The following is a 26,314-nucleotide window of genomic DNA, read 5'->3' on the forward strand; positions in this document are numbered from 1 at the left end:
GTCTCGCTCTTGCTCAGGCTTATCCTGTGACTTTCTGTGTCCCAGCTTGTCTCAAGACCAGGGATGGTCTGATTTATCTCTGTAGCCTGTGCATCTAAAACAGAAGAGGCAAATACTCAGTATTAAGTCCCCCTAGCGATGAGCAGTATGTGTGTTGGGGATAAGGGTGAGGAGGTCAGATAGGCCAGGCCCTGCTAGCGAGAATCCCAGAAATACAATTTTTCTCCGGGAAACACACCCCCTCCCCGCCCTCCAGTGGACTACAGCTCTCAGAAGGCAGAGACATGGACTACAACTCCCAGAAGGCCACGCGACCATGTAGCCTGCCAGTTCTCTTGAGGCTGCGCGCCAGTCAGATTCAGTGGGAGGGGCGGCCGAAATACCGCGATATTTGGGGGCAGCCCGGAGACACGCCTGGCGCTGGTGAGCAGCTGAGGCGGGCTGGGGTGCTCGGTACTCGCAGCCGGGCGGCTGGGGAGGCTGGAGGATCTATGGCTGCGAGCGTGGGTCCACGGCAGTGTCTGTGTGTGTCCTGGCTTTTCCATCTGTGCCCGCGAAGCTCTGCTTGCAGGTGTGTGTGTGTGTGTGTGTGTGTGTGTGTGTGTAGGGGGCTGTGCGGTCTGTGGGACCTCACTTTCCTATCTGTGCAGGTGAAGCCGCCAGGAGCAGTAGGGACTCCTGAGCTGTGCCGGTCCGTCCGACTTTGTGCTGCTCTGCGATTATTTGTCCAGTGCCATATGATCTAGTTTAAAAGGTGGCCGTCAGCTCCCCACACTTGCCGCTTACCGTCCCCCTCAACCCCACCAGAAATCATGAACCTGCTTCCAAAAGGGATTAGGTAGGGGCTGCTCAAAGTACAAACTATTTCAAAAGTTGGTAAAATAGATAAAGGAAAGCCATAGGATATTGGAATTATCCCTAGGCCCGCCTAAAAGTGCTGCATGACATTCAAAAATTAGAGTGAGGCCAAATTTTGTCAGAAAAGAACTTCCTGCTGCCTTTGCAGTATTTGGAGGCAGGTGCTAGATAATGGACAGGAGAGAGTCTCAAGGTGGGGAAGTTGTGAGTGTCTTGGAGTGGGGGTTTTCTACATCGCTCCTAGTGTCTGGGAGGTAATGATACTCAGCCACTACCTCTCTAGTAGCCTGTGTGTGTGCGCTTGCTTGCTTGCTTATTTGTATAATATATTGTCCCTCGGTATCCATGGGAGATTGGTTTCAGTATCCCCCACAGATATCACAATCTACAGATGTCCAAGTCCCTTATATTAATATTAAATATCAAATGGCATAGTATTTGCATATACCCTAAGCACATCCTCCAGTATGCTTTATTTTTTATTTTATTTTTTGAGACAGAGTCTCACTCTGTTGCCTGGGCTAGAGTGCTATGGCGTCAGCCTAGCTCACAGCAACCTCAAAATCCTGGGCTCAAGCAATCCTCCTGCCTCAGCCTCCCGAGTAGCTGGGACTACAGGCGCACCACCGTGCCTGGCTAATCTTTTCTATTTTTTAGTTGTTTGGCTAATTTCTTTCTATTTGTAGTAGAGAAGGAGTCTCGCTCTTGCTCAGGCTGGTCTTGAACTCCTGAGCTCAAGCAGTCCTCCCGCCTTGGCCTCCCAAAGTACTAGGATTACAAGCGTGAGCCACCATGCTCAGCCTCCACTATGCTTTAAATCATCTCTAGATTACTTACAATGCCCAATACAATGTAAATGCTATATAAATACTTATTCTGTATTGTTTTATTGTATTGTTTATTTGTATTTTTATTGTTTTTTTAACTTTAATTTTTTGTTTTCCACATATTTTCAATCCATGGATGCTGAAACTGTGGGTATGAAGGGCTGACTATATCTCCCTGACATGTGGCCCTGAGGGGGAAGCATAATTAGGATTTCAGGAACAGCAGAGTCAAGCGTGTCTGCCTCTGGTCTAACAGAAGGGTAGTAGTCTGTTAGGAGAAGGCCAAGGCCTTGAGCTCTCCTCGAAGGGTTTCTAGCTTCTCCTAGGATCAAGGGAAGGGGTGCCTGTGTCATGGGACTCCTTTTCATTTGTCTTGGGTTTTGGTGCAGGTGACACTTTGGGGAGTTACAAGTGGTTCATTATTTCTGTGGTGGAGAGTAGAGTGTGTTGACTGGTGAGAGAGATGGGGCCAGAGCTGAAACCTGGGCCATTGGAGAGGGGCTTTGATGTTAGGCTAAAGGATTCAGGCTCCAGGCCGGGCGTGGTGGCTCATGCCTATAATCCTAGCACTCTGGGAGGTTGAGGCGGGTGGATTGCTCGAGGTCAGGAGTTCGAAATCGTGAGACCCCCGTCTCTACTGTAAAATAGAAAGAAATTAATTGGCCAACTAATATATATAGAAAAAATTAGCCGGGCATGGTGGTGCATGCCTGTAGTCCTGGCTACTCAGGAGGCTGAGGCAGAAGGATCACCTGAGCCCAGGAGTTTGAGGTTGCTGTGAGCTAGGCTGACTCCATGGCACTCACTCTAGCCTGAGCAACAAAGCGAGACTCTGTCTGAAAAAAAAAAAAAAAAAAAGGATTCAGGCTCCAAATGGATCCTGAATCCCTGCCTACCCCCACCCACTTCCCTGGTTGGTTCTGCTTTGTTGTAGGTAACAGGCTCCAGTCTCTCATCTTTGCTATGTTAGACTGAGCTTATGCCTTGTTGGGTCTTACCTTCCTTGCTCCCTTCTTTAGCCTTGGTTCTATCCTGTCCCTACCATTGCCCATTTTGTGACTGGCAGGTATTCCTGAAACCTCTACTCTGCTTTGAATTAAACTTATCAGAGGAGACTTAGATTTCACAAGCACAGGCTCTTTGCTCTGTCTGGCCTTGTCTTTCTAAAGGACAGAGAAGCTGCCATTTTTATAGCTGTTACTTACCTGCATGGCTGGAGCCCTGGTATCCTGAGGCCTTCAGCCCTGTCACCTGTGTGCCTGCTCTCTGCTTCTCAAGAGTTCCTATGAGTCCAGCAGAACCCAGGCAGGTGAGGTACTGTCTATGGCTACACTTGCTGTGAAAATAGAGTATCAGACTTGTTGGTTTGGAATTTGATACTCTTTGAGAGAAAACAAAGGATGCCTGTCATTTATCACCCTCCTTGGGATTCTCAGGTTGATTGATTTGACCTTGCCTCCAAATGTTGGTTAAATGATCCAGTTTCACTTCCTCAAGTCTCTCTCCCCCTCTCTCACTCTCTCACTCTCCCCCTCTCTCCCTCTCTCCCTCTCTCCCTCTCTCCCTCTCTCCCACTCTCCCTCTCCCCCTCTCCCCCTTTCCCCCTTCCTCCCTCCCTTCCCCCTCCACACACACATTCTCGTACATAGATGCCCACCCTCTTTTCTAGAAAGATAGGTAGGCTTTGGTCCCAAGCAAAGTTTGCTCAGCAGACTAAGTAGTATATCTTGGGCTGTACTACCTGCTGTAGGGAAGCAGTGTAAGTCACCAGTGTGAAGTCAACCTTGCCCCAAGCGTGGTTGATTTCTATAACCTGCTCCCTAGGAATGAGAGCAGCTTGATAGGGAAGAGGTTCAGGGCTGCAGAGATGAAATTCAGCTTTTGGTTTTGCGGGAATCTCTGTCTTAGCATTAGTTGGTTGGGGTGGATAGGGTCAGGGTCAGAGTTTGAGATCTGGCAGATAGGTCTCCATAGAGAACCGGGAATGTGCCTCCATTACCTACTGATGACATACTCTGGAAAGAAGCTGGCTGGAAGGCCCTCTATACCTTGTCAGTTGCAAACACAGCTCCCTAGTCCCTGGGATAGACTCAATTCTCCAACTCTGGCCAAGCATGGCTCTGGCTGGGGCCCTGAAGTAGAACAGAGACCGAGATTGCTGCTAAATGGAACTTTGGGGGATTTTGGCTTTAGGAAACCAGCCTGTGTTTAACTGCTATTGAGAAGAGTCTGGCCTCTGGGAGAAGTGGGGTAATGGAGCCATACGTGACCTTCAGCTCACATGGGTATGTGCTTAAGTGCTGAAGTCAAATCCTGGGCAGAGAGGCCCCAGGGAGTCAAGGGGCCTGTGAGTGAAGAGGAGGCCCCTGTGGGTGCCCAGCCATGCATATAGCCATTTGACACCTCACCGGCACTTCTCCCTTGGGGTCTGCCTGGGTTTCCCTCTCCCTGCTGATCCTGTCCTTTTTGAGTGCATTTTCTAGGACCTCTGTCTTGTCCAGGGAGACCCTTACCATTGTCTTTCATGCATTGGCTCAGAAGGTTTCTGCTGGAAGGAGCTTCAGAGATCACCTGGTCCTACCTCTGCATTTTTCAGAGATAGGTCCAACGAGAGAATGACCCTGGACCAAGGTCATATACCAGGTCAGGAGCACAAACCATGGACAGGGTCCAGGGCTTGTGATTCACAGGCCAGGCTTCTATCCCCTGCCTCGGGTACGATTTATTATTCATTCAGCAGATGTTCAGGACTGCCTGACAGTGGACTGCCAGGACCGGACAGGACCACCTGACCAGTTAGACCTGGTCACACATTTAGGGAGCTTGCTGGTGGGGGGAGAGGCAAGGAAACCTATGTACAAATTGAGCCAGTGATCACCAAAAAACCCAAAGAAGAACCTATCTCAATAATTTTAGGTGTGACTCCTGTCTCCTCAAACTCATCTGCAGATTCTTCCAAGGCAGCGGCCGTGTCTTCCTCGATTCCTTCACCCAGTGCTCGCTGTGACGGGTCCTCAGTGACCGTTGCTGATGATGCGCGTTTTGCTGGCCCAGCTGGCCCGGCATAGGTTTTGGTGTGTCCACCAGCCATATTGTCATGAGCATGCACTTCTAGCAACATCTGACTGCCAGAGGAAGAAACCAGCCAGCTGTCCTCTTGGGCAGCCTACATCCCCTTTATGCTTCTCTCTCCCTGGGCTTTGATTTTCAGGGTGATGCCCAGCCTTATCTACAGAGACAGGGACAGAGGCAAATCTCAGCCTAGGGTTCCACTCACAAGCATCTTTGGAAACCCATCTTCTTCTGCCACTTCCTTTGGTCAGTCAGCTTGCTGCAGAGCTCTTCTTGCCCCTCAGGTCTCTCCACCAGTAGGGCCCCCTCCACACTATCGCCAGCACCAGCACTGTCTTTCTGAAACCAAAACTTCTCCCCAACCGTCCCGCCCTTGACATTCTGGCCTCCACCTGATTTCTAGCTTTACCTCCTGGCCTTTGCCCACCCCAAGTCACCCTTGGTGCCAGGCTACTCCCTGCCTCCCGGACCACCAGCCTTCCTCGGACACTTCCCCTTTGCAGGATTCTCCTTCCTGCCAGGTTATTTCTTCCTTCTCTGGAAAACTTACTTGTCCTTCAGGACTCAACCTGAATGTCATCTTTGCTGTGACAGTGTCACTTCCTGAGAGTCACTCTGGGCCACCACAGCACCCCTGGTGCAGCCCTTCCTCACAGCACTTGCCACATTGCATTGTGACTGGCCCACAAGTGGGGAGGGTGTCTGACTTTCTCATCAAACTGTGTCTCCCTGATGCTGGGACTGTGGACCCCTCAGCAACCACAGCATCTGGCCTGGGGTAACACGTGATGCTCAGTACATCCTGGTCCAATGTGCGAATGAAGACGGCGCCCCTTGTTCTGCTTTTAGATCCTAAATCCTGACTGAGCTTTGTGGAGCCTAGGCCGGCAGGTTCCCAGAAATCAAAGCCACCAGACCCCACATGGAACCACAGGCCTCATGTTCAGCTGCCGCACCCTTGACGGAGAGAAAATTCCATGTTCTCGTGGGTGTCACTGGGAGTGTTGCAGCACTGAAGTTGCCTCTTCTGGTGTCACGGCTTTTGGAAATTCCTGGGGTGAGTATCCTTACTGGACTGTGGCAGCCTCTAGCACGAGAGAGCCACTGCTCCCCGAGATCAGCCCGTTTCTCTGCAGTGGGGTTTTCTTTTTCTTGTCGTGTTTGTGGAGGTCCTCTGTGTGTGTTGGTCTGTGGCGGGTACAGGGACAGAGACCGGTGCACAGTATTACCAAGAGCCAGATTAGGTAGCGTGGACAGAGTGTGGGGGGAGACTGGGAAAGGCTGTGTTGGTGAGTAGAGGGTTCGGGCTCCCATATGGTGACCCTGAGGTTCCAAGAGGTCCCGTGTGGGCGCAGGGCTGGCTGGAGAAATGCTGCAAGTTCTCAGTCCCCTTTGCTGCCTTGGGCCCCATCCCTACTTCACTCCATCTTGAACACTGGCTCTGTCCTTGTTAGGTCCTACGGCTGTCTTGTCAGTCAGATGTTCTGCAGCCTCAGGGCTTCCCTGGGGCCCACAGCTCTTGTTTCAAATTTTGCTCCTTCAAGTGTTCAGAGATGCCCTAAGAGCCATCACTGTGCACTGGGGTTGAGAACTCTATCCCCTCCCCCAGTCCTTGCCGGACTGCTTCAGCTTGGATTAGTTTTATATATGGGGGTTCTGGTACAGAAGTTCAAAGCTTTACACTATGTGAAATCTGACAGGCAGTAACCCCACTTCCTCATTTGGCCTCCAGGGCCCTTTGTTGGGCTGTCTCATCCCCTGCTGCCCCCACCTTCCACCCCCTGCCTTGGTGGCTTTTTTTTTTTTTTTCTGAGACAGAGTCTCACTCTAGCCCAGACTAGAGTGCCGTGGTGTCAGCCTAGCTCACAGCAACCTCAAACTCCTGGACTCAAGTGATCTTCCTGCCTCAGCCTCCCGAGTAGCTGGGACTACAGGCATGCGCCACCATGCCTGGCTAATTTTTTCTATATATATGTGCTTAGTTGGCCAATTAATTTCTTTCTACTTTTAGTAAAGGTGGAGTCTCAGTCTTGTTCAGGCTGGTCTGGAACTCCTGAGCTCAAACGATCCTCCCACCTCGGCCTCCCAGAGTGCTGGGATTACAGGCATGAGCCACCACGCCTGGCCCTCTTGGTGGCTTTTGCTTGGCCAGGCCCCTGCCAGGCTGCTCTGCTCTCTCTGCTTCTCTGTCTTTTCATTCTGCACAAACTCTTCACTCAGAAGCCTTCCCTGCCTGCCCCAGCCCCTGTAGTTTTGCCCTTCTTTTAGACTTATTTTGTTACAGCAAGTGTCACAGTGGATGGTTCTGAGGACAAACTGAGTGGCACACGCAGAGTTGGAGGAGAATCAAAGTTTATTCCCCGGCGGGCTCAGAGGGGTCTCACCACCAAATTCTGAGCTCCTACTACCCGATTTTTCTCACTTTTATTAAGTTGGGGTGGTCCTAGAGGTGGGGTCTCCGGTGGCTAATGCCGGAAGCCAGGTAATAAGTTTAGTGTTATGCTGATGTGGGTCTTCCCTGAGGGGTGGGGTCTCAGGTGGCTTATGCGCCAAGTAATAGATGGGGGTTTTCCTTATCAATTTGATATAGATGCTTGGGTTGCTTAGACACTGCCTGTGTTACTAGATACTGGTTTTTATGGGTCGTTGTGAAGTCGCTGGGCTCAGGCTGTGCTTTCTCCTTGCTCTTATCTGCCCAGCATCTGCCGAGAGGTGGCCCAGGCAGCTGGACCCGGCATGTTCAGCAGGGGGCGATGCTCACTCACAGATGACCACGTGGGGCCCGCGGCAGGGGCTGGGCTGGGAAGTGTTTCACTTTTTTTTACTTTCCACAGACTTCCACCCAGAAAGTCAGCCCCCTCACCCCACCCCCAGGCTGGGATAAGTGGTGAGGCTGCCAGCCAGGGATGCCAGCCAGGCCAGGGTGGGAAGGGAGGAGAGTCTCGTGGCTGCTCTGAGACTGGGCGCTGCGCTTTTGGAGCAGTACTGCCCAGAACCACTGGGGAAGCCAGCCAGCTAGAGCCATGGGGGGGCCCTGAAAAGAGTTGCAGCACTGAGAACTTTGCCACCACCCCCTGGGGAGAGGGAGCCACACAGTTTCCTTTTCCCATAGCCCCAGAGCAAGTGAGTTTCTGGACTGGGGTGGGTGGGGGCAGGGAGTCCTATCCCAGGAAACAGATGGGCAGCCTCAGAGCGGAGGGAAATGGCAACCCCGCCACTTCCTCCCAGCCCACGCAGCCAGTGTTTATGGGAGTGTAAGGAAGGGGTTGCCTGGAGCAGGGAGGCCTCCAGCCCACCCCAGGCCTCTTAGCCTGGGCCCCCTGAGGGGACAGACTGTGTCTGGAACAGGACTTGGCTCTCCCTTCCTGGCTGGAGTGAGGCAGCCAGAGGGCACTGAACTCAGAGGAAGGGCTCCCCTGACTCAGCCACTTGGAGCCTGCCTTTCTCATTTTAAACTAGGGATGATTCTGCCAACAACTAGGCTCAGAGTTTGGCATGCTGAAGCACCCAACAGCGTGTGTTTCCTGGCCTTCACTCACGCCTTTCCCCATGTTTCATGTCCTTTGGGCCAGCCATGTGGTTTGGGGCAACCCCATGTGGGGGCCCTTTCATCCTGCGAGTGGATGCTTACGTAGCCTGGCTTTGCTTGATGGGGTCCTGTGTGCTGTTGGTAAGCAAAGGTGATCCCTGGATTGCCTGGTGTTATCCCCAGGTGGTGGTCTTTCCCCTGAGCACTCTCCTTCACCCCCTGATGGTGCTCGTCTCCCTGTCCCCCCAACCCCGTCACTGTTACCCGCAGCAGCAGTCTTGTCCTGTGGAGCAGTCACTTTCAGCTCTTTGCTGGCTGAGTCCTGGTTCAAATGCTTGAGGCTTTCCCGAGCTCCTTTAGGTGGACCAGATCTGGGTTGTGGGCTGCAGGGAGCTGGAGCATTCCGCAGATCTGCCTCAACACTGCTCCTGATTCACCAGGACGTCCAGACATCCTGGGAGAGCTGCTGACCAGGAGGCAGCCAGACCAGGGAGACCGTGCAGGGTGGTGGGGAGAGGTGGATTTAGCCACAAGCTTCACACACCAGCCGCTGGGGAGTGTAGCCATTGGCAAAGAAGTTCTAGAGCCTGTATGTGTGGTGGGGAGCACAGGAGGAAGGCAGCCATCCTCAAGAGAGGCAGCTGAGGATAGAGAATTGCTGAGGCTGGATTCTGGGTAAGTCAGTTCTCTGTGGCCTCAGTTTTCTTATCTGTGCAGTGAAGGAGGGGCAGGTACTCTAGTGATCCATTTCCAGCGCCTCTTCTGACACTGGTGTTAGAAGATTCTAGATGTGAGGGCAAAAGGACTAGGACCCAAAGGCAATTTGAGAGGAGAGGTGGTCCTGGAGCCCAAGAGCTTCATGGTGTTTGCAGCTGTCATGTAATCGAGCAGCAGTTAGGTCTGGGTTGTCAGCCAGTGAGTTTCTTTCCTTGCATTAGCAGAAAAATGATTTCACTCCACCCTTCTACGTTCCTTGGCTGGGCCGTGAATTCAGTTGACATATAAACAGATCAACAGGAGAAAAACCTTATTCGATTATGTACCTAACGTACGAGAGTCCCACAAAATATGAGACTCCAGGAGGGGTCAAATGTTTGGAGTCTATATAGCATCCTGAGCTACAGAAAGGAATAGGGGCTTGGGAGTTCTGGGGGTGGTGGCCATACAAGCTATGGGAGGGTGAGGGGAGGAAATGTGTGGTGAATGATGGTTGTCCTGTTATATAAAGTTATTGGGTAATAAAAACTGTGTAGGGGAGGGATGCGGTGGCTCACGCCTGTAATCCTAGCACTCTGGGAGGCCGAGGCAGGTGGATTGCTCAAGGTCAGGAATTCGAAACCAGCCTGAGCAACAGCAAGACCCCGTCTCTACCAAAAATAGAAAGAAATTAATTGACTAACTAAAAATATATATACAAAAAATTAGCCAGGCATGGTGGCGCATGCCTGTAGTCCCAGCTACTCACGAGGTGAGGCAGTAGGATCGCTTGAGCCCAGGAGTTTGAGGTTGCTGTGAGCTAGCCCGGGCAACAGAGCGAGACTCTGTCTCAAAAAAAAAAAAAAAAAGGCTGTGCGGGGGAGGGGGTGTCAATGGGTTCATCTTCTTTGGTTGATAAGATTCTCAGGTAGGGATTCATGACAATTGTGATCTTTAGGCAGATAAGGGAAGTTCAGAAAAAGCCCTCCCTGCATCTACTATTCCCCACTTGCCCTCAGTTTGAAATAACCAGCACACCAAAGTGGCATATTTTGGGGTGGCATTGCCTGAACTCCTCACCCATACCCTTAAAACTTGGGAAGAGAAGACATACCATTCTAGCTTTTGCCAAGGCCTGTGTCAGTGTGACTGAGAGCTGGAAGGGCATTTGTAGAGGTAGAGAAAAACTCCCCCTCAGGGGGTTGGTTGGCATTGGGATAAGAGAAGGAATAGTTTCTAGAATGTGTGTCAGGACATCCAGGGTTGTCAAGGACGAGGGAAAGAGGGCCCTGCTCATATGCTGTATGAAATAAATTCTGATTTTCTGCAGTTTGACAATATTGAGAGAAATTAAAAATGTTCATAGCCCTTGATTTACCCATAGGATTAAATCCTGTAGGGTGTATTTACAAAAGTTCACTGTATGTACAAGGATATTCATTGTGGCATTGTTTATAATTTCAAAGCAAAAGCGGAAACAAACAAAATATCCAACAATAGAGTTTACTTATTAGACAGCCTCTCAACAGATTAGGGGACAGTAGTGCAGAAGAATGGGTGGAGCTCTCTGTGCTGCTGTGGCACTATCCTCAAGATATAAATGAAATAAACAAGGTGTAGGAGCTAGCAAACTGTGCTCCTCAGGCCAAGCTGCCCCGTTGCCTATTTTTGTATAACCTGCAGCAAAGAATAGTTTTACATAGTTAAACGAAGTCAAAAGAAAAATACTATTTTGTAACACATAAAAGTGATGTGATATTCAGATTTCAGCGTCCATAACATTTTATTGGAACACAGCCACCCCATTCATTTATGTGTTGCTTGTGGCTGCATCCCCATTGCTATAGTGTTGAGTAGTTGCAGCAAAGCCTAAGGTATCATTTGGCCCCTGGTAGAGAAGATTTGCCAACCCCTGGCATATAGCATGATTCCTTTTGTATGTTCACATATGTGAGTTACTGTGGGGCAGTTTTTTCCTCTGGAGGCGGTTGTCCTTGTGCAAGTGGTCAGGACAGGAGTGGAGACTTGCATTTTTTATTTTGTTTCATTCTGTTCAGTTTTAATTTTTCAACCTATCTGTGCATTTTTTTTTAAGTCAGTGGGGCTTTTGGTGGAGTATTATGGAATGTTCTTTGTAACTTTGTGCTTTGTGCTGTTTTATTCTTTTTCAGTGCTCACTGAGGAAAGGAGACACAAGGCCTGGTTTGGGGTTTTCCTTTTTTTCTGGGTAGGGGTTTCCTGCCTTCTCTGTGGTCCTGTTGCAGAAGCTCTGCAGCCTTTGTTTGTGCCCCTACTGGCTTGGCTGGCTGCCGTGGCCCGTTTGCAGGACGGGGGATGAACACAGAACACAAAAAGAAAGATACAGACATACACAAAGACGGTACAAGACTACAGTGCAGAACGCACCAATCATTTAATTTTTATACCCCCCAAAAATCAAAGTTAGTTCCTTGTATGTGACCACCCAGGCATTGCAGCATTATGGCCATAAATTCCAGAACACGTAGCCTAAGGACACAGATGTCCCCTGACTCAAAGTTTCCAGGTGGTTGCTCAAGGTGCCAGGCATAGATCACAGACCAAGACAAGCAAGATTAGGCAAGGCAGCCACGGGGTGCACTTTCCATCTCCAGTTCCTCTAGGCTGACCCCCGGTGGCTGTGCCTGTCTTAGGTTGTTCCTCCCTGAGGAATCTTACCCATCATTGGCTAACCAGCCATCTTATGGGGCCAGGCAGCAATCACAGGAACAATGTGTTTATCTTGTGGCCTCCAGACCCCACTGCCATGGGGCTGGGCAGCTCTTGCCTTAGTGCAGAAACTCAGGTCCTTTGTTATGCCTCTAGGCAGCAACCTTGTTTGTTACATGGACCTTGTCCGGAACACATTACTCTCAAACGTCCTGGACAGAGCACGTACATTACTCACCAAGTTTAACTCTAAACTGGATAAGTGTTTTATTAGTCCCAAACAGCTGGCCCCTTCCTCCCCTGCCCTGCAGCCCTCTTACCTGCTTCTCCAAGGGCTGAGCTCTGGTGCCCACGGGTCAGAGGGTGCTGCTCCTAGGCCTTTTCCTCATACCTCAGAGCAGCACCTGTGGAGGGCCTTGCAGACAACCTCTCTGGTTTCGTTGAGAATTTTCTTGAGCTGGGGAAGGGCACAGAAGGATTGGCAGGAGGGGCTGATATGAGCAGAATACCAGCCCCCTCCCCCCCAGGGTGATCAGAGAGTGTGGGGGTTGGGAGAAGGGTCACAAAAGGGCTGGGATGGTACAGTAAACTGGATGAGCCCCTAGAGACCATGTGGTCCAAATGTCTCGTGGTTCATAGGGGAACCAGGGACAGAGGAAGAGGGACTCATCCAAGATCTTCCACTGAGTGAGGTGGGAGAACTGGGGCTTGAGGCCAGGTTTCCTGAGTCCTATTAGTGAGTGAACTTGAGGAGCTCAGATCCAGAACTCATTCTCTCCTCAAGCTCACCAATCCTGTGAGAATGAGAATACCCAGGAATCACAGACTCTTACCTCCATCTGCCTTGCTTTTTGTTTTTTTCTTTGAGACAGTCTCACTCTGTTGCCTGGGCTAGAGTGCCATGGCATCAGCCTAGCTCACAGCAATCTCAAACTCTTGGGCTCAAGTGATCCTCTTGCCTTAGCCTCTGGAGTTGCTGGGACTACAGGTGTGCACCACCAGGCCTGGCTCATTTTTTCTGTTTTTAGTTGCTCTGCTGATTTTCTTTTTCTAATTCTTGCTCAGTATGGTCTTGCTCTTGCTCAGTATGGTCTTGAACTCCTGACCTCAAGTGAGCCTGCCGCCTTGGTCCCCAGAGTGCTAGGATCACAGGCATGAGCCACGGCACTCAGCCTGCCTTGCCTTATAGTGAGGGTTCTAAGTACCCCACCTGCCTGTTGGACTGAGCCCTTTCTGAGGGCAGAGCTGCTACTCGTGCCATCAGTGGGCTCAGTGAATGTATGCTGAGCCATCAGGATGCCCATTCAGCCAACCGGGACTCCCTGGGGGATTTGTTAACGAGGCCACCTCCTCTACAGCTCCCCTACCTCATGTACCAGCTGCACTGGGCACCAGGAATCCTTTTTCCTAGAATGTACCTGCCACCCCCACACTCAGGTTAGTGTTAGCTTCACCAGGCCCTGTGCACAGGCTGGAGCGTGCCAGTGTCAGCACTGTTGGCCCAGCGTCAGGGTCCTCTGCTGTATGTGCCTGAGCCACAGAAGCTCTGGCTTCCTTGCCTTGTCACAAGTTAAGCTGATAGCTGCTGTGTTCTTTTTAGAATCCTCTCAGCCTCCTGTGGAGGCTTCATCAAACGCCCTACTAGATTCACCTGCTCTTCATCAGCCCCTGGGCTGTGTGTTCCAACGAGGTTCTTCTCCTTTACTCAAATAATCCAGAACTGTGCTATCCAATATGATAGCAGTCGCCACAGTCAAATTTAATTTCTTTTTTTTTTTTTTTGAGACAGGATCTAACTCTGTCACCCAGGCTAGAGTGCTGTGGCATCATCATAGCCCACTGTAGCCTCAAATTCCTGGGCTCAAGCAATCCTCCTGCCTCAGCCTCCTGAGTAGCTGTGACTATAGGTGTGTGTCACCATGACTGGCGAATTTTTTTATTTTTTGTAGAATGGGGTCTTGCTCTTGCTCAGGCTGGTCTCAAACTCCTGGCCTCAAGCGATCTTTTAAAGTGCTAGGATTATGGGTGTAATCTACCACGCCTGGCCCAAATTTAAATTTAAATCAGTGAAAAAGATTTGCTTCTAAAAGTTGGGACGGAAAAAAAAAATAAATTTAAATTAATTAGAGTTAAATAAAACCAATAATTTAGTTCTCAGTCACACCAACTGCACCTCAGGTGCTCATGGCCCCATGTGGCTAGTGACTACCGTACTGTACTGTATTGTACAGCTCAGGTAGGACACAATTCCAATCACTGCAGGGTTCTGGATAATGTTATAGAGTAGCTGTGCTCCACTGGGGTGATTTCGTCTCCCAGGGGACGTTGGACAATGTCTGGAGATATTTTTGGTTGTCATAACATAGGGGTGGTGCTACTGGCTCATGGTTCTAGCGAGTAGAGGCCAGGGATGGAGTTGGAGGGAGAAACTCAGTGTGGCTGTAAATTACTTTTCCACAGGTTCCTTTGATAATCTACCCCAGAAGCAACCCGGCCAGACTAGGGGCCTCAAGTAGACGTGGAGTTACCACCCCAAATTCTATTTCCACTTGTCCTCTCTGACTCTCCAAGGAGCCCTGGATTCCAGATTAGGATTCCTGATGTCTTTTCAGTAGAGAAAACCAGACTTGCCAACTGGTCTGAGGAAGGGATCTCTGTAAATGCTAGACCAAATGCAGGCAGCATGTATAAGAGGGTCGGGCCAAGCCTCAGTCACGTTGTACAAAGAGATTCATGTTAAAAATATTACATATAGGCTGGGTGTGGTGCCCCATACCTTTAATCCTAGTACTTCGGGAGGCTGAGGAGGGAGGATTAGTTGGGGCCAGGAGTTCAAGACCAGCCTAGTCAACATAGTGAGACCCCATCTCTACAAAAATAAAAAAATTACCCAGATGTAGTGGCATGCGCCTATAGTCCCAGCTACTCAGGAGATTGAGGCAGGAGGATTGCTTGAGCCCAGGAGTTTGAGGTTGCAATAAGCTGTGATGATGCCACTGCTCTCCAGCCTGGGTGACAGAGCTAAACCCGAAAAAAAAAAAAAAATTAGTTATAAAAACTGTTCTCAGAGGTCTCAGCAGGAGTCCAAGCATAGAGCAGCGGCCATTCAGGAATTCTGTGGTATATGAGAGACTCTCCTACCAGGACCCAAGAGGATGTAAGAGAAAGCCAAGGAAAGTTCCTGCCCTCAGGAAGTTTCTGCCCTACCAGGGCACTTTGGCATTTGCTGGGAAAAAGTCAGGGTAAATGAGCAAATAGTCCGAATTATTTAGTATCATAGAAGGTAACAACATACTTTTTTCAAAAAATGTGTTTAGATCCAGGGCCTATTGGTGGGGTGAATGAAAATAAAAGAACAAAGCTCATAGGACTGATGAATCAGATCAGGTGACATTCCTCTAAAACCGGAAAAACTAGCCTGGTCCTGCCAGACAGCACTGGGGTCAGGGTCACTGCCAAGGAGAGGCAGCTGCTTCAGTGGGCTCAGGGAAGGGGCATCAAGAAGGACCTGTCCATCACATACTCTTCACATTACTGCTTAGGTGAAGACCTTGACCCCAGGAGTCTCCCTGACACTGAATGTGTACCCTGGGAGGGTAGCCAGAGAGTGAATTGGCGGAGAGGTTGGGCAAAGAGCTCAGTGGGAAAACCTGAAGCAGGGCTATTGCCCAGGGTGGGAGGCCTAACAGGACCCCTGGTTGGGGCTCCCCAGGGGCCAGGGGGGTAGGAGGCAGTGTGAAGGCTCTGAGACCTTGAGGCGGGTGTAGGGAGAGAAGAAAGGGTGGGGCTGAGGAGGAAGAGGGAGCCCCTGAGCAGGGTGTCACCAATTTGGGCATGTTTCTGAAGGCTGGCACTAGGTGTGGTCCTCCCCTTTGACAATGGCAGGTGGTGGGAGCTGGGCAGAGTGTGGGTTCTAAATCTTTAGGAGGCAGCTTCCCAAATGTCAGAATAGAGAGGGATGAACCTGGGGCATTCTTCAGTAGCAGATGGTCCAGGATGGTTGGGAATCTCTTAGACATGAAAGATGGCGGTCCCATGGGGAAAAGAAGGTGGCATAGGAACAGAGACTGGCTTGGCCACCTGGGAAGGCCCCTGTTGGAGGAGTTGGAGAGGAGGATGTGTAACCAGAGATGAAGGAGAGTGTGGTCCAGAGGCCGCCAGAGAGAGCTGCAGCTGACGGTGAATCTCAGGTTGACCAGGAGAGCCACCACACATATTTGGAAGAACAGTGTAACAGTGCCTGGAGGCCAGCAGTGTGACACTAGCAGTGGACAGAAGGAAGTGGGAGGGAGTTCTTGAGTCTCATTTTGCTTCATCTTCGCTTTTGAGCTTGCAGTGTTGGGAAGGACCTGAACCCAAGTTAGGCAAGTCATCTCCTGACCTGGGGTGCTGAGGTCACAGGGCTGTGGCTGGTGACCTACAGGAAGCGTAAGAAGCAACAGAGGGGCCAGGGGCTGGAGATGGCTAACATCCATTTATGCAAAAGGTGAAGGAGGTGGGCTCCACAGTTACTGCGGCTGAGGCTTACGAGTGTTGAGAAAAGCTGGATTGGGCTTGCTCACTAGGAACAAAGCATACCGACTTTATTGTATGTTTTGGATATAGACAAATATTTTTGGATTTAGGTGAGGCCTTTGATGGAATCTTAGGACCACTTGGGGATGTTGTCAGCATATTTATAACCAGTGGAAGACCCTACTTGGAAAATGTTTGTTCTTGGTTATTTCTCACCCCCTACCTTCCCCAACGCACCCCCAGCCTGTGGACCTTGTAGAAGGTCTCTGCCCTTGACCTTGTTCTGTCATGATTGGATTAGTGTCTCTGGGGGCTGCTGCTGCTGGTGCTGGCTGAGGGCAGGCCAGGAGGAACAACAGGGTTGAGCTCTCAGGAGCTCTCCATAGACTGAGAAAACAGTGGACCAGCCTGTAAGGGGGCAAAGTCTGGGGTTTGTGGCTTAGCAGCAGCATGGGTCAAAACTTCTTAAAGTTTTTTTTTTTGAGACAGAGTCTCACTTTGTTGCCCAGGCTAGAGTGAGTGCCGTGGCATCAGCCTAGCTCACAGCAACCTCAAACTCCTGGGCTCAAGCCATCCTGCTGCCTCAGCCTCCCGAGTAGCTGGGACTACAGGCATGTGCCACCATGCCCGGCTAATTTTTTCTATATATATTTTTAGTTGGTCAATTAATTTCTTTCTACTTTTAGTAGAGACCGGTCTCGCTCAGGCTGGTTTCGAACTCCGGACCTTGAGCAATCTGCCTGCCTCGGCCTCCCAGAGTGCTGGCATTACAGGTGTGAGCTACCGCGCCCGGCCCTTTTTAAAGCTTTTGCTGATTGCAAACTCATATACATCAGCAGGGAGATGTCCCCGCCAGAAGAGCTGATAGGGGCTCAGCCGTTGACGGACACTCAGGGATGTGACGTCCAGCTCTCGGTGAGCCTAACAGTGGGCACACCACCTGGGACCCTGACAGGCAGAGTAAATGGCTCCCACCTCTGTGTTCTTCACTTCTGGGAAATTTTATTTTATTTCTTTTGTGATTTTCTCCCTTCTGTCTTTCTGTTCTCTCTTTCTGGAACTCATGATAAGTCAGATTTTTGACCTCCTGGGTGGATCTTCTGGTTTTCTTATCTTTTTTTCCTACTATTATCCATTTCATTTTTTGTTCTATTTTCTGGGAGATTTATCCTAAACTTGTATTGAGTTTTTTATTTAACAATTTATAATTTTAATTTCCAAGTGTTCTATTTTGTTCCCTGAATATTCATTTTTTAAAAAGTGTCATGTTCTTTTTTCTTGGCTATGATCTTTTAAGTTTCCTTCTCCCTGCATTGCCTGTGAGTTTCTACTTTGTTTGTTTGTTGTGTAATTTCCTTTTTCTTGCTAGAGGGCTCTGCTCAAATATCTGATATTCCTTGGCGGGTCTTATTTGGGTACCAAAAGCTGATTGAAACTCTGTCTTCACTTCAGGGACTTCGCTGCCAGATACTCAGCTGGGAATGAGACATTTTGTTGGGAGACCTCTGAATTTAGTGCCTGAAGTTTTCCTTCCTTACCACAGCCCTCTACTCCCAGGGTCATTTGGTTTTTCCAGAAAAGACGCTCCCAGTCTCCTGCCTGGCAGACCCTGTCTTCTTAGGGTCAAGTAGGGGAAGAGGGCGCTGGTCCTCTGTTTGGTCTGCAGATAGTCACTTCTACTCCAGGACTCCTTCTTTGACCTCTGTGGTACCAAGTGTTCCCAAGTTTGACAACTCAAACTCCTGCTGGGGTGAAAGAAGGGCAATATGTGCCTGGGGCAGGGAGGAGACCTGGGGGACTTTAACTGCTCCTTCTACAGCCCAGGAACCTGTCCTCCTGTCTGTTTCTGCCACGTGCCCACCTTCCCAGTACTCACTGCCTGCAGGTCCTGAGCCTTTCTTTGGCTGCGTGCCGCTAACTGGCCATGGCTCAGCTACTTTGGAGGCTCTTGGCATTCAATTTTCTAATCTAATCTGATTTCCAGGATCTGATCTGCTAATGCTTCCTTCCACTTCCATCTTCCAAAAATGCATTGACATGGCTGGGCGTGCGGTGGCTCACGCCTGTAATCCTTGCACTCTGGGAGGCCAAGGTGGGTGGATCGCTCAAGGTCAGGAGTTCTAAACCCAGCCTGAGCAAGAGCGAGACCCCATCTCTACTAAAAATAGAAAGAAATTAATTGGCTAACTAAAATATATAGAAAAAATTAGCCGGGCATGGCGGCGCATGCCTGTAGTCTCAGCTACTCAGGAAGCTGAGGCAGGAGGATTGCTTGAGCCCAGGAGTTTGAGGTTGCTGTGAGCTAGGCTGATGCTAGGGCACTCTACCTAGGGCAATGGAATGAGACTCTGTCTCAAAAAAAAAAATTAAAAATTAAAAACTAAATTATTAATCTACGTATAAGGAAAAGGGTTTCTTTTCATTACAAAAAATAATTCTTGCCGATGTCATTGCTTTGTAATTTATTTCTTTTTTTTTTAAGATGGATCATATGCCAATAGCAAGTTCAGTTATAAATACTGAGAATTATACACAAGATGAAAGAAAACTTCAGTTTTAATTTATGTACTAATAGTAATTTAGTGTGACATTTTGGCCAAATGTACAGGAAATGTTGAAGTAAATGTGTAAGGATGAGGTTTGCAGCTTATAATAGATTTGTCATTTGTAATGTCTTCACCCAGGTGACTCTTTTTTTGTTGTTCTACAAGTGATTGATTTCATCTTTCTTTTTAATAAACATTTTTCGTGGATTAAAAAAAGAAGAAGATTCTCCACCACCGTGTTCAGCAAAAAAAAAAAAAAAAAAAAAAAAGAAGAAGAAAAAAAAGAAAATGGCTAGGTGCGGTGGCTGGTGCCTGTAATCCTAGCACTCTGGGAGGCTGAGGCAGGAGGATTGCTTGAGCTTAGGAGTTTGAGACCAGCATAAGTAAGAGCAAGACCCCGTCTCTACTAAAAATAGAAAAAAATGGCCAGGGGTGGTGGCACACACCTGTAGCCCCAGCTACTCGGGAGGCTGAGGCAAGAGGATCACCTAAGCCCAGGAGTTAGAGGTTGCAATGAGCCATCATGACACCATTGGACTGTAGCCTCTGTCACCAAAAACCAAACAAGCAAACAAACTGGGAAGTAGGACTTTCTAAGTGAAATCTTTCAGTTTGTATATGTTAGCTCAGAAATGTTGATAACCTTGTACAGGCCGAACAGCGAGTCTGCAGGCTGGATCTGGCTCCAACACTGCTGCCCATGACCACTGCTCTGGCTAGTCCACGATTCTGCCCTTGGCACCCTTGACAATTCTTTCTCCTGGATGAATGTCCTCTCCTGACTCCATGTTTCCCCTAAAGATGTGGTTTCCTACACCCTTCCCTCCCAGCCACTTCCTCTGGGCCCCTTTTCTTTGCCAGCTTGTTAGTTTAAAATCTTGTCTCACAAGTGATGGCCAGCCCATCCAGTGCCATTCACACTCCCCTGGGCTGTCTCGCACAGCACAGCCGTTTGTTCTGATAAGCAGGATAAACGTGCCCTTGTTTGCATTAGTAATTTATTAGTAAATGGGCACTGTGGAGGCAAACCTCATTCTCACCCCTTGAGCGTAGGTCACAGGCTTGGTGTTCCTGGCACCTGTCTGCAGCCTGAGCCCACGAGGCCTGGTGAGGGGCTGCGCTTCCTCATGGGGCTCTGGAGGTGCACAGGATGTGCCGGGGGCCAGCTCCCTTGGCTTGCGGAGGGCAGGGCTGCGGGGTGGCTCAGAACTCGGGACCGTGAGCTTTCCTGGGCAGCGCCTCCTATCTGTCAAGGCCTCTGTGGCTCTGCTGTCTGAGTTTCTTGCCCGTCACCCGCCCGCCTCTGCTGCTGGGCCTCACTCTGCCTGAGTGGCAGGAGCTTGCCGCTTTATATACACTGACTGGACAGTCGGTGACTGATTCCTCAGCAACCCCTCAGATAGGGAAGTGAAACAGCCACACCTGGGAGGGCCTGACCTTTGGGTGACAGCGGAAGTGGCTATGCAAACATGGGCTCACTGCAAGGAGGAAAAGTCCCTGCTAGAGCCAGGCTGGAAAGAAAGCCCTTGCCTGCCAGGCCCTCATGTGGCCTCCAGGCCTGTGGCTGGTGGTAACAGTCTCTCTCTTCCTTCCTCTCTCTCCCTCTACTTTTTCTTGGTGATAGCTGGAAGTAGCAGTGGTCACAACTGAGAGAGCCAAACATTTCTACAGCCCCCAGGACGTTCCTGTCACCCTCTACAGCGATGCTGACGAATGGGAGGTCAGTGCTGGGGGACCCTGGGCTGAGTGCCATTGCATTTCCACCAGCAGGGCAGAATGGCCCTCCCTGCAGCCTATGGTCTGGCTGCCAGAGCAGACAGGCTGGGCTCAAAGCATCAGTCAGGGCCCTTTGGGCAGAAGTGATGAGGAAAACATCTGTCTAGCTGCTGGCCTGCAGAAGGCCCACAGTCCCCTCCCACCCAGGCGGAGCTGGGCTTTGGCCTGGTGCCTGAGGTTGAGTGTCCTTGTACTTATCTGAGCTGATGAAACCACAGAGAAGCTCTGTTCCCACCACCCTTGTCCACGTGGCTCCCAGCGTCAGGGAGCGCCTGTCTTCCCACGGCTCCACTTCTGCTCCCCTGTGGAGGGGCCCTGGCCGATGCACCAGACGCTGAGTGTGGACCTCACAGGGTTCCCTGCCAGGCGTTTCCAAACACTCTCTGCCTAGAACATTCTGCTGGCCTGCCTTCCCCACCCCACCCCCGCCGTTTCTCGCCACCCTGGAGCCCTTCCACTGGCTTGGACAACCCAAGCATCCGACTGAAGCAGACAGGCTAGGAGTTCCCTGCCAGATGTCAGTTCTCTTGAAAACCAAACCATAAAGGGAGTATCTCAGGGAGACAAGGGGCATTTGTTTCCTCAGGCCTGGTTTCTCTCAGGCAGCCGGCTCCACAGCCAGTGCTCACCAGCTTAGCTGTGAGAGGGAAGGGTGTTGGACTTGGGCAGGCGGGTCAGTGGTCCACTCAAGTTCCTAACTTATGGTGCCTGGCCTGCTTTGGTCCTCCACCCCCCTCCTCCACGCTGGGAGAGTGACTGTCTTGGTGACCCCGTTTCCTACCCTCTACCAGATATGGAAGCACCGCTCTGACCCTGTCCTTCACATTGACCTGCGGAGGTGGGCAGACTTCATGCTGGTGGCTCCTCTTGATGCCAACACTCTGGGGAAGGTGGCCAGCGGCATCTGTGACAACTTGCTTGTGAGTGACTCCCTGGCGCTGTCATCCCTCCCTGGGCCTCACTCCTAGTTGCTGAGCTGCGGGCTTCCTTGTATAAGAAAACCTCCTACTGTGGGCCCAGTCTGCTCAGGAGAATGCAGTCCCCTTGCCCCACCCCCGCCCGTCTCACATCCCCTCCAGCAAGTGGGCCGGAGACCAGTCCTGATGATGGACCTGACACGCTGCTGCTGTCCGGAATGTCCACCTGCCACCTGCCCCTCGCTGCCCGGCCAGGAACCCTCTGCCTGGCACACCTGTGGGCCGTCTGATAAGGGGGTTCCTTTCTTCCTGGGTCTCTCATGCACACGTAGCTCCCTCAGCTTTAGCCACAAGGTGGGATATGGTTTTTCTATATATTAGGAGAAGAGCGAAGAAAGATGTGGTGAGAAGTGAGAGTTGACTGACGGTAGAGAGAAACAGAAGTCCAAAGTGGGGACTGTCTTAGCCTAAGAGACCTCCAGGGAGCTGGTGCCCCTAAAGAGGAGCTGCCTTTGTTTATGTGACCATCCTGGGAAGATCTGGGTGTGACTTCTCCTCTCCTTCCTCCCTCTCCCTTTCCTCCCTCCCCCTCCCATTTATTGAGTTTTCACCTACCACGGGGGAGCCTGTGCCGAGGGCCTCGCAGCACAGTCTGGAAGGAGGGGGCTCAGACCACTGTGCGTGTGGGGAGGGAGTATCCTCTGGTGAGTGGCCCAGCCTTAAATAACCCCAGTCTGTCCTTTGACAGTTGATTCGCCCCCAACATAGTGCTGGGCAGGTGGCAGGCACTGGATAGAGATTTGCTGCGTGTGCGAGGTAGCTGGCAAGTTTACTTTCACAAATGGCCAGGCATTTGCAGAGGTAATATGGGGAAGAAGGTGAAGAACAAAGCTGGGGCAGGATTTTTCGGGGTCAGATACGAGATTAATGTCCTTATATCCTTGGTGTGGGCTCTAAAGGCACTCCTGGAAGATCTGCTAGTGGTCTAAGCGCCATTTGTGTGAGAGCCGGGCGAGCAGGAGAGGAGCAGCACAGCCGGTGTGGCCGGGAGCGGGTGGGGAGCGCAGAGGGCAGGCCCGGGAGCAGTGCCAGCAAGAAGGCTTCCCAGCCGCCGGCGCCAGGGCCGACTGGGCATCTGGCACAGGGAGGCTCCTGGCCACTTTCATCCAAGTGGGCCGGAGCTGCGAGAGCGGCACGGTCGCACCCGGGGTCCAGGCCGGCCAGCAGCGGCAGTGTGATAGGCACACCGGCCTCCGGCGTCCAGTCCCGGCCTGGTCCAGCCCTCCAAGGTCCCTTTCCTTCCCCTGAAAGCACTGCTTCCCCTTTCCTTCAGTGCTTCCATCACTCCAAGAAGTCTCTGGGGTTCCCTCCTCCAGAGTTGGCTGGGCAGTGGAACATGTTCTCGGACCACCCTGCAGACCATTTGCCTCAAAGGGTTTCACGTGAAGGAACAGATATTTCAGGGAATCTCAGATCTTACGAAATTTGAACTGTCAGCATCCTTGGTGTGTGGCTGTGTCTTGCCTTGGAAGATGTTTCTCCTTATGTCCCTGCAAGGAAGCTTAGCCTGCCTCCTCCCCTGCCAGGTCTTCTCCTTTTCCAGGCCCAGGACTTGGGGTGCCGTGAGGGTGGCATGCCAGGTGTGGACCTGAGCCCTGTCTTCATCTGCCCCGTGGCCCGCTGAGGCCCTGGTGCCTCATTTGTGCTACAAAGGCAATCAGACCCGGAAGGAGGAGGCAGCTTCCCTCCTCCCCAGTCTGGCTGCTGACTGGGATCCAGGCCTTCTCCTGCCCGAGCAGATTCCCAGGAGCTGAGCACAGCACTGGCCCAGCGAGTGACTGTGGGAACCAAAGCCCTCCTCTGCCCTCCCGCTGCCGGTGGGTTCGAGGGAGCTGTGGTTTGTCCAGGAAGCTCTGAGCTCTGAGGTGAGGTGTGGGGGAGGCCAGACACGCCGTAGGGTGGAGGTGCTTGTTTTCTGCTCTGGTGCCGTGCTTTGCGTTGAGGGCGCATAGAGAATCCAGCCCAGCCCTCACCCCCACCCCACGCACAGTCAAGGGGCTCTTCTAGGTATGCTCTTGGCTTCTGCAAAAGTGGCAGGTGGCACAGGGCCAAGAGGAACTGTGACTGAAACTGCCCACTCATAGCCCGGTGGCTGCATCGAGAGGGCTTGATGGGAAACCAACGCTGCTGTCTGGGATGACCCAAGCAGCCAGATCCTGAGGCTGTCCGCTGCCCACTTCCTCCCTGTCCCCAGCAGAGGGCAGGGCACCAAGGGGGCAGGCACAGGCCTGTCGTGATCTGGCATTGCTCTCTGGACTGCCCCGCTCTTTTCCCAGATGGGCCCATTTCACAGGAGGGGTTCCAGCCACCGTCGTCCCGTCCCGAGGGCTCACGGCCCTGGAGGGGTGTCTAGGGCAGTCAGAGCACAGGCGCTTCTTTCTCCCCAGGCAGCCCGGCCCAGGAGCCTGTGCCTGTGGCAAGAGCAGGAGCCACTGTTCCGAAGCCTGTCCTTTGCGCCGGGCCTGGTGCTGAACATTCTCACCTCAGTCCTCCCAGCACCCAGGGAGGGGCCTTTGCAGAGAGGAAGCTGAGGCCCCAGGATTCAGCAACCTGTCCAGGTTCTCACGGCTGGCAGTAGACAGCACAGCCAGGATTTGGGCTCAGGGCTACGTTGATTCCAAAGCCCACAGCTCTAAGGACTCTGTTTCGTAGCTGCTCAGGTGTGTGACTTGGTGCGATGGCCCGGATTTGGGGCTGGCAGGCTGTGCAGAGCAGCGCAGATTGCACAGGTAGTATTCTCTGGGGGTGACCTTGGGTCACTGCTCACCTCTCAGGGAACTGCAGCTTCCATCTGTGAAATGGAATGGCACCTTCTTTATAGGGTCACCATGTGGGTTCACGAGGTCATATATATGAGAAAGTTCCTGTCACATTTTTCACTGCCAGGCTTTGAAGTTGGCCTGGCAGTGCAGCCGGTGCTGGGTGCATGGGCCCCATCTGAGGAGCAGTCTGGTTCCTCGTTCTTAGCTTTCTAAGAACTGCAAAGCCTGCTTCTCCCCGCGGTAGCCTTGACTGGAGAGGTGAGAGTCCATGCAGGGAAGGCTTAGGCTTGGGTACAGGGAGACCTTTCCACACGGGCGGGGAGACTTGCTGGAGCTGGCTAGGCCATTGTGAGCATTGGTTGAGCACCTCCTGTGTGCTCAAGATCAGTTATCTGTTCCAGAGCCAGTGGGGAGGCAGAGAGGGGCAAGGAGACACAGCCAGGGGGACATGAGACAGCTCCCCACAGACAGGCTGTGTGGTCACCCCAAGCCCATAGCTGGGCTGGCCACGAGCCTGGAGGGCTGGAGAGGGATGGCACACAGAGCAGCAGGACACCCTGCTCCCCCTGCCCTTCTTCACAGACCTGTGTCATCCGGGCCTGGGACCGCAGCAAGCCCCTGTTCTTTTGCCCGGCGATGAACACCGCCATGTGGGAGCACCCCATCACCGCGCAGCAGGTGGACCAGCTCAAGGCCTTTGGCTACGTTGAGATCCCCTGTGTGGCCAAGAAGCTGGTGTGTGGAGACCAAGGTGGGCATCTTGCCAGGCTCACAGCCCAGGGCCCCAGAAGGGGCTCAGCTTTGGGGTCACATTTGGGTTCAATTCTCGGCCTGTTGTAGATTTGGCAAACCAACCGCCTCTGAGCTTAGCTTTTTCAGCTGGAAAATGGGAATCACAATCCCCACTAAAATGGGGTAGCGTGTACGAAGTGCCTGCTACAGTCCCCGGCATGTAGCCCACACGCAATTAATGCCGGCTGCAGGAATGGCTGCCAGTGCCTGGCCTAGGTCTCGGTTGGGTTTCACGGGTCTGGCACAGGCAGAGACAGACTGGGCCTTCTCAGGCCTCGGACTCTGGGGTGGAGCATTCGGAGGCAGTAAGCGGGGGTCTGAGGGCTGCAGGCACTATTGGCCCGTCTGGCCACAGCAGAACTTTCCTCCCAGGTCTGGGGGCCATGGCTGAGGTGGGGACCATTGTGGACAAGGTGAAAGAAGTCCTCTCCCAGCACGGTGGCTTCCAGCAGAATTGAACTGGGATTTCTGTCACGTGTGTCCCTTTGTACTCAGCGTGGGTTCAAGCCAAGCTGGTGAAGAAGATGGACACTGGTACCATATGATGAGGGTTCCTCCCTTTGCTGAGTGGGGACCTGACCTGGGTCTGCTCTGAGCCTCCCAGGGGCTGGACCTGCTGCAGGTTAAACTGCACCAACGGCCCAGCTCCCAGCTTCTCTCAACCAGGAGATGCTACTGCATGGAGTCCCTGCCCACCTTTTCCTGCGATGGGTACAGCAAGTCAGGTGAGCAAGCTGCCATGCTGTCCTCACGGGAGGAGGACTGAGAGATGGGAAACCTCACTTCTACGTCTCGTCCAGAAGTGCCACAACTGGAGAGCCCTGGCTGAGCCGTGAGAGCTTTGGCCCTTTGGTGGGGTGCTCAGCTACCAGAGTCAGAGAAGCCTGTGAACTGGCAGGACTCTGAGGCTTTGTGCAGACCATGCCATGAGATTGGGGTGCTAAGAAATAAAGAAAATACCCATGCCCATTTAGGAGACTCCATCCTTCCTTTGCAGCCTGTCTGTGGTCTCAGAGATCAGGGGTGTTGCTAGGTGAGGCTGGGGAAGGGTCCGGGCTGACGACTGACCAGCACTCCTTAGTCCTCGTAGAACATGGTGGTTAAGGACAAACTCTGAAGCCAGACAGCCCCTAGTTCAAATCTCAGCTCTGCCTCTTACTAGCAGTGGGCCCTTGGCTCAGGGCTTAGCCTTCCTGACCCTCACTCCTCATGTACATTATTAGCCTAATGGCATTTGTTAAGAGGATTCAGTGAGATTATGTGTGCAAAATACCCA

The 26,314-nt window shown here is 51.8% G+C and overlaps 1 protein-coding gene across 3 annotated transcripts; it reads left to right on the forward strand.

The window, feature by feature from the left end:
* Positions 1-372: 372 nt before the first annotated feature.
* PPCDC (phosphopantothenoylcysteine decarboxylase) lies at positions 373-26,007 on the forward strand. 3 transcript variants are annotated; one of them, XM_076004558.1, is made up of 7 exons: positions 415-453; positions 2,855-2,994; positions 5,607-5,814; positions 20,356-20,451; positions 21,299-21,427; positions 24,829-24,997; positions 25,411-26,007. In XM_076004558.1, the coding sequence occupies exons 3-7, from the start codon at positions 5,680-5,682 to the stop codon at positions 25,494-25,496; spliced, it is 615 nt and encodes a 204-aa protein (XP_075860673.1). In that variant the 5' UTR covers positions 415-453; positions 2,855-2,994; positions 5,607-5,679; the 3' UTR covers positions 25,497-26,007. The 3 variants fall into 3 exon arrangements, with proteins under 3 accessions (XP_012590911.1, XP_075860673.1, XP_012590915.1); XM_012735457.3 differs by lacking the exon at positions 2,855-2,994 and having other exon boundaries at positions 373-423; XM_012735461.3 differs by lacking the exon at positions 2,855-2,994 and having other exon boundaries at positions 445-571.
* Positions 26,008-26,314: the final 307 nt, after the last annotated feature.

Source organism: Microcebus murinus, chromosome 6 (genome assembly GCF_040939455.1).
Source record: "Microcebus murinus isolate Inina chromosome 6, M.murinus_Inina_mat1.0, whole genome shotgun sequence".
In the NCBI taxonomy this organism is placed as follows: Eukaryota; Metazoa; Chordata; class Mammalia; order Primates; family Cheirogaleidae; genus Microcebus; species Microcebus murinus.

What these genes read in the sequence shown, in the direction of transcription:
- PPCDC (XM_012735457.3), top strand. Translation starts at nt 5,680, where the DNA reads ATGGAACCACAGGCCTCATGTTCAGCTGCCGCACCCTTGACGGAGAGA. An exon ending in GGCTTTTGGAAATTCCTGGG is followed by an intron (nt 5,815 to 20,355) that starts GTGAGTATCCTT and finishes TCTTGGTGATAG; the next exon opens with CTGGAAGTAGCAGTGGTCAC. An exon ending in GCGATGCTGACGAATGGGAG is followed by an intron (nt 20,452 to 21,298) that starts GTCAGTGCTGGG and finishes ACCCTCTACCAG; the next exon opens with ATATGGAAGCACCGCTCTGA.